The sequence below is a fragment of the Mobula birostris genome, chromosome X (genome assembly GCF_030028105.1).
Source record: "Mobula birostris isolate sMobBir1 chromosome X, sMobBir1.hap1, whole genome shotgun sequence".
Taxonomy (NCBI): domain Eukaryota; kingdom Metazoa; phylum Chordata; class Chondrichthyes; order Myliobatiformes; family Myliobatidae; genus Mobula; species Mobula birostris.
This window is the reverse complement of record NC_092402.1, coordinates 35,359,496-35,373,469: the sequence shown is the minus strand read 5'-3', so window position 1 is coordinate 35,373,469 and position 13,974 is coordinate 35,359,496. Positions and strand designations below refer to the sequence as shown.

Below are 13,974 nucleotides of genomic sequence, written 5' to 3'. Positions count from 1 at the left end.
CGATAATAAACCAATATCTCTAATGTTCTGGAGTACTTTGTTTACATATTGAAAGGCGCATTACGAATGGGCAACATAGAGACTTCAAATGCTGAAATCTGAAGTGGCAAACAATCTGACCCCCTGAGTTCCTGCAGCAGATTATTTGTTGCTTTTTCCGATGGAAGGCGGGTCTTTTGTCTCAAAGGTATGCAATTAAACCAGGCTTTTCCCGGCGGCAGTAATGTGGAAGCGTGGTGGTGTGTGACTCCAACAGTGAAAAAACAGCCTGGGGTTTGGATAGGTGGCGTCGAGAGCCCAGCCCCCTGGCGCCAGGTGATTGCTGCTGCTCAACACGCAGTGATTGACAGCTGAGCAGTTTCCACGGGCGCTCTTATTGGGACCCGTTCGGTTTGAGATTCGGAACTGCGGGACCCGGCATCAATCAGGTCAGGACTGCTAATGGCTACAGCGACTTCGGCGTCCGTCGGCACCCGTGCGGTGGCCAGAGCAGGCCGCTTCCTCTCTTCCAAACGAGTCTCCTCCTGCGGGCCGGGGCTCCGCCAGCTCAGCGCAGTGAAAGTCGGCCGGCATTGCAAGTTGCGAAGCGCTCCCATGCAAGAGGTGGATCGTACTGTGCCGTTGGTCAGTCACCACCAGATCGCTCGCTCCCTGGTCTACAAGGACGTGAGAATGTTCCTGAACGAGATCGGCGCCGATCCCAGGGAAGCGCGGTACTGGCTCACTCAGTTCCAGAACGCAGGCACCAGCAACAAACTCTTCGCCGTGGTTGAAGTAAGTAACTAGTGCCCAGGAACAGCAGAGTCCCGGGTTTCCCTGGATTCGGGCCAATGACCGCAGTTACTTGTTACTTTCAAGTTTTACCTTCAGTTTACAGGATGCTGTTGGAAAATTGTGATTTTAGCGTCCACAGCCTCTTGAATCCCAAGGAAATTGTGAAATTTGCTTCACTGTTTGCAAATAAGGACATCTAGTTTGCATAACATCAAACCTAAAATTACTTGTAGTCATGACCATGCGGCCAAAATAATCACTGTCTTGCCTCCATTTTGCTTTCAGTTTTTAAAAATATTAGTATTGTTTAATTGCGCTCGTTCCAATTTATTGTTAGCATCCTGAATTAACGCACAACCTATTCAGCTTTGAGCAGAACTGGGTAAGGGAGAGAGAGGAGAGGAGTGGATGTCGACAGCGATTCCATATCTTGCATTGGTTCGAGAAAGCTAGTAGACTTAGATCTGTCTCTCCTCCGTTTCCTCGTTGAACAGGGACCTGTTAAGTGATAGACACGGAGTGGGCGATGCTGGTCAGGGGTGGGATGTTGGCAGAAGAAGGTGATGAGAAATAAAAATGTGCGCTATGTGGCGGATTATTGGAAGAATCACAATTCCGCGCACTACTGTACAGACAAACTGGAGCCAGTCGTCTGACTGCCGTACAGAGCGCCTAATATTCAGACCTATTGCATTCAGTGAAAAGAATCAGACTAGGAGACTTCTGATTCTGCCCAAATCTCATCACACCCAGTAAGTTCATGTCTGCAACACACACAAAAAGTGCTGGTGAACGCAGCAGGTCAGGCATCATCTATAGGAAGAGGTACAGTCGACGTTTTGGGCGGAGACCCTTCCTCCAGCACTTTTTGTGTGTGTTGCTTGAAATTCCAGCATCTGCAGATTTCCTCGTGTTTGAGTTCATGTCTGTGAGTTGAATTGGGTTTACAGTGATACTTTACAAAGCTCAAAGTAAATGTATTATTGTTGTTCGTCCATCGTACGTCGATGAGGACCTCAACACCATTATTGATGGTGTCAAGACTAGCGCGTGATTTGGATTTAAGTGAGGGAGAGTTGTGCAGCGTCAGCCTCACTCTCTCTTCCCAATTCCCGTCTGGATCCAGTGGCAAGACAGAGTCGAGACGGCTGGAGATGGGACTAGGTGCAGTGGATGACCAGGACGTCTTCTGTGTCTTGTCCTGCTCTACACGTTCCACGACACTTGCAGAGACTGCCTTCTTGACCGTTGGACCTTCCATTGGTCTCGTCCGCTCAATCCGCCGGAGTCTGTCTTCACATGCTGGGATAGACAACTCCCTATCTCACCGAGGGTTTGAGACCCGTCGGCTACCCTTACCTGGTTTAGCCGGCTTGGCAAAGCCGTTGCCCGGGGTGTGGCCGCTGTTGCATGCAAACAGCTACGGGGAGCCACAGGTGAGAGCTGAGTGCCAGGTGGGGACCAAAGGTGGACTAACTACCTTGAAAAGGACGTGACATGTTCCCTCACCAGAGGTGCTACCCCTCCCTGACACCCCACTATATAAGTACATATATGACACATATCAACACACGCACAATACTGGAGGAACTCAGCAGGCCAGGTAGCATCTATGGAAAAGAGTAAACAGTCGACGTTTCCGGCCGAGACCTTTCTGATGTGGAGTTCTGAATCAGGACTGACATTCTGATGAAGGGTGCAACCTGAAACTTGGGCCTTTCACTCCTTTCCATAGATGCTGCCTGGCCTGCTGAGTTCCTCCAGCATTTTGTGTGTGTTGCTTTAGATTGCCAGCATCTGCAGATTTTCACGTTTATAGTATGTCAACATATACTGCCTGGAGATTCATTTTCTTGCAGGCATTCGCAGTAAATACAAAGAAACAACAGAGTCAATGAACGACCACACACAACATAGACAAACAACCAATGTGTAAAAAACAAACTGCAAATAGAAAAAGAAGGAAAAAGTAGTAATAAACAGATAAGCAACAAATATTGAGAACATGAAATGTAGAGCCTTGAAATTAAGTCCATAGGTTATGGAACCTGTTCAGTGTTGGGGGTAAGTGAAGTTGAGTGGTGGAATCAACTTGCTGTAGTCAATCGCAACCTTTGGAGTACAGTGTCCCACTCTGCTGGCTTTTATAGTCTAATCTTACAACATCATGGCTTGGCTTCACGAGCAAAGATTTAGGAAGGGGGCTGCCCACGTCTTCTGCAGACTCACTGATGGCTGATGTGGCCGATACAGGGCAGGCAGGCCTGGCCACAGTGGCTGCGGTAGGATGGTCGTAGACGTGGGCGTGTCCCTCGGCCTGTGCAGTGGTATTTTAGGTGGAGTGCAGTGCGCGCGGTACCGGCCCCACCCTTTACACCGGGGTTCATCTGCCATAGCCTCGCAAGCTGGGACGGTGACAGCGAGGTCTCCGGGTCGTAGGAGTTACGTCGGAGTGTCCTTCTCCTGGGTGGATGGTCTGATGAGGCTAATGAGCCCCACCTGCTGGGGTTTGGATTCAGAGTTCTCCTTCTCTTAGGCTGGCCGCCAGCCAAGGCTCACGAGCCCGGCCTACCCATCCAGTTATACCACTGGACACTCGATCGCACCATGACGTAGCAAGCTCGGTGGAAACGGTGGGGGGGGGGGGGCACCGACGAGAAGGTGTTGCTACGGACGCAGTAATGTAGGAGAGGCCATTTGCAGTGGCCTTCTGCCTAGCAGGCCAGACAGTGACCACGTGGCGATCACTGCACTGGGAAAGGAGAGGCGATTCATTGCACGTTCACTTTCCCTGGGTGAGCGGGACGTCAGGCCCAGACCTCACCCGCCCCCCCCCCCCCAATTGTATGTGTACGTAATACACATACAAATAATATATAGTTAAATGGAATAAATCATGAGAGTAAACATTTCCAAGTGAAATCTTGACAGTTGCAAAACTGGTCTGGGTACTTCTGAAACAGAATCTGGTTTGTTGTGATGGGAAGTTTGTTGTTTTGCAGCAGCAGTACAGTACAAAAACATAAAATTACAATAAAATATTAAATAAGTAGTGTAAAATCAAAGTTCAAAGTAAATTTATTGTCAAAATACATATATGCCACCATATACAACCCTGAGATTCATTTTCTTGTGGGCATAATCAATAAGTCCAATAACTATAATTGGATCAATGAAAGACCATACCCACAACCAATGTGCAAAAGACAACAAACTGTGCAAATACAAAAAGAGGAAAAAACACAAAGTAATAATAATTAAAAACAAATAAGCAATAAATATTGAGAACATGAGATGTAGAGCCCTTGAAAGTGAGTCCATGGTTTGTGGGAACAGTTCAGTGACTGGGCATGAAGTTGAGTGAAGTTATCCCCTCTGGTTAAAGAGCCTGATGGTTGAGGGGTAATAACTGTTGCTGAACCTATGGACTAAGCATGCATCCTTGCGGCAAGTCTATGTTGATCATCAATGAGGAGACGTTATCACTGATCCTCACTGACTGTGGTCTCCCGATGAGGAAGTTAGGAATTCATTTGCAGAAGGCCATTTACAAAGGCCCAGGTTCCATGTTAGAATATCAGACCTTATTGTATCTACTTTGTGTAATGCTCTTTTCTGTCTGCACTGATGTACATTAGAATTGAAAGCTCCAAACTATGACCATTGTGAAACAGTTTAATATGTAGTAACACATCATGATAGTTCCCAAGCTTTAAAAGAACGTGCAAGACATTTAAAGTCTTGGCTGGTCAATTTTGGAAATAACTGCAAATTGCATAAATAACTTCTCAAATCTACAAGATGTGCTACAGCCAATAGGAAGTTGGTCTCTAGCCAACTTTCTAATTGCATTGGTATTTCAGTAGTGACACTGCTTTTGGTAGTTGTTCTATTGAAGGATTGTGTGTCCATAACTATTCACTCAAAGTGAGTTAAGAATCTTGGAACGAGTCAGTGACATACCTATCTGTAGAAGAATTTAACCAGAGTCTTTAAAGATCCTATGTTGACTTTAAAGAGCCATATACTGGCTCAGATTTGCCAAGGCTGGCATCCTTGAGATATATCACATTCTGCAGGAGGACAGCAGGATCTGACGCCCTCACTACGGTGGTCAAGTTCATACTGAATTTTAAATTCCTCACCAATTGTCATTTTTCCCTATTTACTTCTCAGCACAATATCAGAGGTCATCCAGGTGTTGTAATGATGAAGAAATTATTTAATCTACTTTCATTCTAATGAAGAATAGGTGGCACCCTGTGCACTGGCTTTGCTGTGGTGGCCAGCTTCTCACAACGTTGACTGCATGGACCTTTTCATCAAAAGAGAAGGGTCTCCCCATCCTCATGCTTGTGAATGCTGAGGAAAATTTCCTCACAATGGAAGAACACATGACTCCTTCATCTTGTTGGAAACTGGTTTACTGGACATTTCTATCAGCAAGCATGGCTTACATGGATGGATTGTGGTAGGCAAAGGTAGGAGTGGTAAACAGCATTGATTTCTAGAAAAGAAGAATGCACTGCCTGCATCAGTTCAGAGCATCTCGCAGTCCACTGCACATCATTGCAACAACTTCATTGTCACATGCTAAATGCTGTACCATCTTCCAAACTGATGACAACAGCCATGTTAAAGGAAGAGCAACCACTTATGGAGTATTATGAGCAGTTTTGGGCCCCTTATCTAAGAAGGGATGTGCTGGCATTGAAGTGGGTCCAGAGGAGGTTTACAAGAATGATCCGGGAATGAAACAGTTAATGTATGAGGAATGTTTGATGGTCCTGGGTCTCTACTCACTCAAGTTTAGGAGAATTGCGGGGGGGAGGGGGATCTCATTGAAACCTATCGAAAATCAAAAGGCCTAGATAGAGTGGGTGTGGAGAGGGCGTTTCCAATAGTGGGGGAGGTCTAGGACCAGAGGGCACAGCTTCAGAATAGAAAGACACCCCTTTAGAGCAGAGATGAGGAGGAATTTCTTTAGACAGAGGGGGGTGATTCTGTGGAATGCGTTGCAGCTGGTGATTTTGGAAACCAAGTCACTGGGTATATTTAACTCAAGAGGTTGATAGGTTCTTGATTAGTAAGGGCATCGAAGAAGGGGAGAAGTCAGGAGACTGGGTTTGAGAGGAAAATAAATCAGGCATGATTGAATTGCAGAGCAGACTCAATAGACGAATGGCCTACTTCTGCAACTATGTCTTATGTTCTTAAGAAGACCAGGAGCTTAAGGGCCATGAAGAACAGTGGGAACAAGAGGATACAGAGCCTAATCTCTTGACTAAGCAGGAGAGGGAAGCATCAGCACAGCCTACAAAAGACAGTTTGTCAGAGAGGTAGTTCCCCAGAAGATGCTGCAAATCACAGTCCCCAGTGGAAGTGAACCTACCCACTCCTTCAGTTGTTATCTCCAGTAGTCAGCGTCAGACCCAGGAGACAGATTAAAATCCCTTTCATCCGACTGCTCCAATTATAATACATGAATGGATTAATTCCTGTTCCACTTAAGTAGCTTGTTGCTACATTTTTCTATTTCTGTCTTCTCATTTAAAGAACTCAGACTCCACATGAAATGCATTATCACTGCAGATATCCACACAGCTTTGGAAATCACTCCCAAATATCACAAAAGAACATCGCATTTCTTCTAAAATTGTGGGGATTCACATGCATGGTGGAGATCACTCCTTCGAGGGTCATCTTATGATGGGTCTCCAGCCCTTTCCAGCATAAAGGGAAGCATGACTGACTGTTTATGATTATCTCAAAATCAATTTTGCAGCTCACTCTAGAATGTGCTTTGATGCATAATTTTGGAATTTCTGCACAGTCATTAATTTGTATAATTTGCTTCAGTTGACAGGGCACAAACTCATAGATTTACTCCTTTTGTGCTAAATACCACCCGTCACATAATGCATTATGCAATTTGCTTAACTTATCAAACTGCAACAGAGGAAAAGAAAGCCTTAAAATCAACTGATTGCAGTAGTATCACAATTTACAGTAAGTTTTGTATGCATAAGAAAATACACATTTAGAATAGTACAAGACCATAAGACATAGGATCAGAATTAGGCCATTTGGCCCATTAAATCTGCTCCACCATTTGATCATGGCTGATTTATTATCCTTCTCAACCCCATTGTTCTGCCTTCTCCCTGTAACAAGATAATTGAAATGTAAGGAACACTGAGCTATACATGACTATTAACATCATCCCAAAACTAAAGTTATTTGCTCTAGAATGTCTTTTTCTCGTAACTTTAAATTTTTCTGTCCATAATCACAGTCCAAGTTCGGGCTTGTTCTTTACTGACAGAAACCCTTATTGATACTCACACTATTGTACTCCACTTCACAAGCTTATACAGACATTCCCCAGAGTTAGAGAATAACACCCTGTAAGGCAACTGGAGATTGCGTAATGTAATGGAAGGATATGGGCAGGCGAGAACAAGTCCTGTCCTGTCTACTTGGAAAGCCAGCAACATCCTTGCCTCGGCACAAAATGTTCCATGTCTCTGATTGTCTCTTAAAACACTAACTAAAATGATACACCATATAGTTCTATAATTACTCTTCAGATGAATGGACTCCCTGATACTGTACAGGCTTCAATCTGTGAGATCAGGTAGCAGATTTCCCAGCATAAATTATTGGAAAATTCAACATTGGAGTGCTATTGGGAACTTCTGCATCTTGGCAAGATTGCCAAACATAGGCTGATAAATACAGTGGATTCTGGTTAATTGGGCAATCAGTTAATTGAGGCAGCCTTTTTTTTGGAGGGGGGGACCAACTGTTAAAGAACAAAAACTAAATCTAGAAAATAGCCAGGATCCCTTTGTTTATTTGGGACAATATGCTGCTTAATTTGGGCAAGAGACTGCTGCTGAACAGTCTCTAAATAGTGTCAGTCATGTGCACTTCTTACGTGGCTGATAGACACTACATCATGTTTAAAGCGATCAGTTTTTAAATAGTGTCAGTTGTGTGTGTGCTCAGAAAGCAGTGATTTTTGTCTCTAATAGCTGGTGAGAAATAAGCAGCAAGACAATTCAGAACTGTTTTGCTCAGCACAGTTTCCAGCATTCAGGCTTAGAGTTACCGGAAACAGCCAGGAGTGAAAATGAAACAATTTCACTGCTTCAACAAGTTTGGAAGGTATCAACAATCATCTGGAATGTTCCAATGAAAAGGAAGATGTGGGTGATGCACTTGTCTTAAGCATTGTATGTTGGCGGTCCATTAGCTGCACTTCAGTGTAATGGAGGTATAGTTAGGTAGTTTTCTTAGGTTCATGGACCGTTCTGAAATCAGATGGCAGAGGGTAAGAAGCTGTTCCTAAAGCATTGAGTGTGTCTCAGGCTCCAGTATCTCCTCCCTGATTATCTTCTCCTCCTGATTAATTTGTCAATGGTTGCTGGTTTATTACTGGATGAGGGCATCCCCATGATATAATCATGTGAAGACTCTGCACCAGCAATATGGCAGGTAAAGAATATGTTGACATCTTCAGTAAGAGTTTCAGGCAAGGACTCAAAGTACATACCAAGCAAATGTCTGAGTATTAACTTACAGATTTGCAGAATATTGCATGCTTGCATGTTCACCTAGATGCCCTTAGAATTCATGCTGAAATCTTATTCTGCAAAGGGTCTGATTATTTAAAAACCAGTCATTGTCATGTGCCAAAATAGCTCATGGATTTGTGGTACAACAGAGGAGAATATTCAGCCTGTCATTCATGCTTGCTCCGGCAGAAGTTCTCTGCATGTCTACCTCACCTTCTTCTCTCCCGCGTGCCCATCAACTCGCCTTTGATTTTGCTGTTTACTGATACTAATGAGTAACTTACAGTGACCAATTAACCTATGAGTATGTCCTTGGGTTGTGGGAGAAAGCAGAGCACTTGGAGGAAGCCCATGTCGTCACAAGGAGAATATACAAACACCACACAGACAGCAGCCAAGGTCGAGTTTGAACCTGGGACCCAGAAACTGTGAGAGAGCTGCACCAACTGCACTGTGGCACCCGAACCTAATAATAAAACTCGACAGGAAACTCCAAACTTGTTTCACTTCAGAAATGTAGAATCCAATCTGACGCCGTCCTTTCAGAAAGAAAAATATAACTATCATTGCATTTAGTCAATACATTTTGCATAACAGCTCAGTAAGATTGAATTGGAAAAATATTATTATAGTTTGTATAAACCAGATTCAAAGGATTTTAAATGTTTGATCACAGCTGAGAAGTATTGAGAAAATAATTGCACAACACTGAAAACTGATAAAAAGTGAACGTTTTGCAGATATTCTGCAAAGGCAACCAACATATAGATAACCAGCAATGGTATCTATGTTTGCTATAATTACCTGATTACTGACTGCAGAGTAAGTTACCAAATATCTGGAAAGAGTTCATAAGGAATGCTGATAGACATGTGAGGGGGCAATAAGGAGCCAACAGATAGTCGGGGATTGGGACTAATGGACTTGCTCTGCTGAGAGCCAGGGTAGATCTGATGAGCTGAATGTCTCCTGCGTTGTAATAGTGGCACCATAAACCTGATCGACAAATCTGTGCAGTAACAATAGTGGCATAGCCAGACTACTGCCTTGAAATTCATTCCTGTGAAAGAATATATGTATAAAGCCCATATCCTTCACATGGACTTCACATAAACAGAAAACATTGAGCCAGTCATACATTTCAAAAGTACATTTGTGAGCCCACAATAAATAATCACACTAGAACTGCTAGCTGTTCAGAGCAAAGCACCATAGGATATCCGCAGTTAAAAGTGATAGATTTTTCATATGCTTGTTGTTTATGTCCTCCAAAACCAGTTGCCTATCTTAAATTTTTATTTGTAGCTTTCTGAGTAACAAACATATCCAGTCAAAAGTAGTACTGTGCTGGAAATTTCAATTACAGAAATAAGTTTCAGTTTGTTGCATTGGTAGATTTATGCTTTAACATAAATGCTGACATAAGAGGAAATAGAAATAACAACAACAACACGTGCTACATTTGATGAGCTACTATTTTGGCTTGAAGGTTAATGTTCAGTTTTACTTTGATCTGCATTTGGGCTTGGCATAAATTATGATAGAGTGTATGTCAGATACAATCTCCATTTGTGCTTTATTAATTAAATGAAGCAGGATAGAGCAGAAAATTGGATGATGCCACACATTGCTCGGTGATGCTTGGAGCATCAGCCACGCCTCAAACCATGGTATTTGTGCCTCTGGATCAGAGATTATGAACTCAATCCCCACTCTGAGGAATTGAGCAAAAAGTCTAATGCAAAACTGACATAGCTGCATTGTCAGAAGCACCGACCTTTGGTTGAGACATTAAATCAAGACCCGTCTTCAGTTGGGTGCAAAAGATCCCACAGACATTTTCAGCAAGGAATATTCATGACATACTGGTTAATATTTATCCCTGCAGTGACATTTCAATAGAAAACAAGATTATATGGTTGTTATCTCATTGCTGTTTGTGGGAAATTGGTTGCTGTTTTTCCAAGACTACAGTAGTACCTCAGGAGAGGAAATAGGAAACCACTAACCATTTGTGGAAAAGTTCCAGAACGCATTAGTAAGGATATGAAAACAGTACACCTGCAAAATAGTCAAAAACTGTGATAACGTGGTTTGTCCAATCCAGACCTTTCGAGGGTGAAACTTGCAGAGCAGACAAAAGGGAGACAATGCATATCTGGATCCTCCAAAGCAATTTGATAAGACACATTAATGATTGTTACACAGATAAAGATGCACTAAATTGTGGGTAATACTAACACAGACAGAGAATCAGTCAAAGTGCCAAAAATAGTGGGCGGTGTAAAGATCAGTAGAAATACTTTATGCATATAATCTATATTATTAAGTTAATAAAAGGGGCAGAACACAGTGTGTCCAAGTTTGCTGATAGTACAAAGTTGTGTGAAAAAGCAGGCTTTGAGACAGACAGAGTCTGCAGAGGAAGAGACTCATTTAAGTAGGTAGCTGAGCGGCCCATGAAAGAAAACATCAGGAAATTAGATTATTCATTTGGAAGAAAGAAGAGGAAAGAGATGTTGTTCAGAAGATGATAAATTATTAGACATTTGCATTGAAAAGGAATAAAGTGCCCTTGCACACAAAAGGCAACGTTAGCATGCAGGTACAGCAACCCATTAAGAAGTCAAATGGATTTTTGACACCATGATGAGGTTACATAACAACTATCTAGACCTGACCCAGTATTCACATGACCTATGGTTTTAAAAAAAACAAACAGCCAGTGTAAAGAGGAAGCTAAATATGCAGAGAGTTCAATTTCTGAAAACAGAAGTGCTTCAGACACTATCCAAGAACTGATCTGTCATATTGGTTAACCTTATCTTTATATCCATTAGGTGGACGAAGACATCTTTTGCTCAAAAGAGATGGTGTCCAGTTTGGCATTCGGCTTGGCATTCCTCCAACGTATGGACATGAAACCTGTTGTTGTTATTGGATTATCTTCTCAGTACGATGAAGGAACTTCAGATTCATTTATAGAAACGAAATCCTTATTACTCAGGAATTGCAGGATCCTAACTGATGCTCTGCACAGGAATTCAGCTGTTACTATGCCATTTTTTAATGGCGGGGCCTTGTTACAAGCAGGAAAGCCTTCGTCTCCTAATAGGTACAGGTGTTTTATGAAAGAGCTAAATTCAAAGATATCAGTGATTTGTTAAGGAAAGACTGTATACACAACAAAGAAATGTCAAACCCAAGCATCACTAAACTGGTCACAGTCATGACTCACTGTGAAGTCCTTAGCATATAACACAAAATTGAAAACCACAAGGTACACTCAGGGGCTACTTTATTACCTTCTGTACCTAACAAAGTAGCTACTGAGTGTGTTTGTGGTCTTCTGCTGCTGTAGTCCATCCACATCAAGGTTCAGCATGTTGTGTGTCAGAGATGCTCTTCTGCACACCACTGTTGTTAACACATGATTATTTAAGTTACTGTCACTTTCCTGTCAGGTATTCTCCTCTGACCTGTCCCATTAAGAAGCATTTTCATCCTCAGAACTACTGGTCACTGGACATTTTTGTTTTGTTTTTCATACCATTCTGTAAACTATAGAGACTGCTGAGCAGTTTTTGAGATAGTTAAACCACCCTGTCTGGCACCAACAATCATTCCACAGTCAAAGTCACTTAGATCACAATTCTTCCCCACTCTGATATTCAGTTTGAACAACAACTGAATCCCTTGATTTCCTCTGCTTGCTTTTATGCATTGAGTTGCTACCACATGATTGTCTGATTAGATATTTGAATTAACATGCAGGTGTATCCAATAAAATGGCTAATAAGAAATGAATTTGGTTCTATTACTTCCAGTTGTGCAGAGTGTATATGTAGCACCTACCTTAGTGATATTAGAAAAGAAGAGGTACCAAGAAGTAGTCCTTCTCTACACCATACCTACCCCTACCCCTACCCCCACCCCCAACCTCAATAGGGAAAGAATGGTTGCCCTTTCCACAGAACCACATACAGTCTATTCCTACTGTGCCTCTCAATGATGGCTGCTAACCTTTTATCGGTGGTAAGTACTGAGCTATTACAGCTGAGCTCCAAAGTGTCTGGCCTACATTTTGATTGGGATTTCTTATTCCTTGCTAAGGAAATAATCAAGCACAATTTATATCTTCAAAACTGTCGTGCATTTCATCTTATTTTGTTTGTGATTAATTATGGGAAAATATGTACTCTTCACCATTTTCCTCAAAAAGTGACTTCAGTCTCCATTATTGGATGAGATTAAACACGGTGCTGTAGGCATCTTCTGCAAGATGGAATGAGGCACTGCCTCCACGTGGCTTCCCTTGCACTACCACTCTCCTCAAATGCTCCAACCAATCTGCAACAATCAGGGACTGTAATCAGACTTACTCACTCAGTGAGTCAGTGAGGCTGACAAGTGACAGCTCTTTCTACGCTTTTCACTCATCCGTAAGACTGTTTCTGTGATCCTTTCCTATGCATAGAACAGTACAGCACAGTACAAGCCCTTAAGACTACAATGTTATGCCGACCTTTTAACTTACTCTAAGATCAATCTAACCCTTCCCTCCTACATAGCCCATGATCCTCCATTTTTCTTACATCCATGTGCCTCTCTAAGAGTCTCTTAAATGTCCCTAATGTCTCCTCCTATACCAGCACTCTCTGTAAAGAAACCTACATCTGACACCTACCCCCCCCCCCCCCCCCCGCCAAACTTTCCTCTACTCATCTGAAAAGGATGTCACCTAGTATTAGCCATTGCTGCCCTGGAGAAAAGGTGCTAGCTGCCCACTCAATCTATGTCTCATTTCATCTATCAAATCACTTCTTATCCTCCTTCACTCCAAAGAGAAAAGCCCTAGCTTGCTCAAACTTTCCTTACATGTTTTCTAACCTGCATCTGCTCTGCACCCTCTCAAAAGCAAAAATATCCTCCTGTAATGAGGTAACCAGAACATTTTGTTCATTTCCAGCTTAAAGTCTGGGTTACAAACATTCTCAGGAATGAAATCCTGTCATAACCTGACGACTGCTTGAAATTAAAGGTGGTTTTCAGTTTGTGACCACATCAGCTTCTTTTCCCCCTGTCAGTATAAATATACCATTGTATTCATCTTAGTAAAAAAAAAAGTTTCTGTAATGATTTGATTGCCATATTATACACCAAGGCCCCCATGGATTGACTGTGATTTCTTTTGCAGTTTTGGGAGCGTAGTTTCAGTTGAAGAAGAGCTATTAAACTGGAGTCTGGAATCAGGTCACATTCCTATAATCAGCTCCATGGGAGAGACCTCTGATGGACAACTGGTGTTTTTAAATTCCTTGGGTGTCACAGCACATATTGCAAAGATAATGCAGCCTCTGAAAGTGATGTTTCTGAACAACTCGGGAGGTATTCAGGACAGTAGTCAAAAGGTGAGTAAAGTTTTTCTTTGTGCAATGCATAAATTTGTAACATTATAATATTCTATAAAGGACAGATGATAAGTTGATGTACCATCTAGTGAAGAATGTAAATATCTTTTGGTCCCAAGAAAAGCACTTGATATCTTTTTTTAAACAATTAAGAAGTCGTTTTGGACTTGATTAGACGTGGTATCTCTTCCACCTTTGACCTTCTGTCA

General features: G+C 42.5%; 1 protein-coding gene across 6 annotated transcripts in view; it reads left to right on the top strand.

Moving 5' to 3' along the window:
- Window positions 1-265: 265 nt before the first annotated feature.
- The window catches only part of nags (N-acetylglutamate synthase), a 38,846-nt gene continuing 25,137 nt past the window's right edge, over window positions 266-13,974 (top strand). For all 6 annotated transcript variants that reach the window (XR_011883863.1, XR_011883862.1, XR_011883861.1 and 3 more), the window contains exons 1-3: window positions 266-774; window positions 11,195-11,469; window positions 13,552-13,765. Coding sequence is in view for 3 of the 6 variants with exons in the window: in XM_072249215.1 (XP_072105316.1) it covers window positions 442-774; window positions 11,195-11,469; window positions 13,552-13,765 (822 nt within the window). In the remaining 3 variants the exon portion in view is untranslated. The remainder of the gene's footprint in view (window positions 775-11,194; window positions 11,470-13,551; window positions 13,766-13,974) is intronic.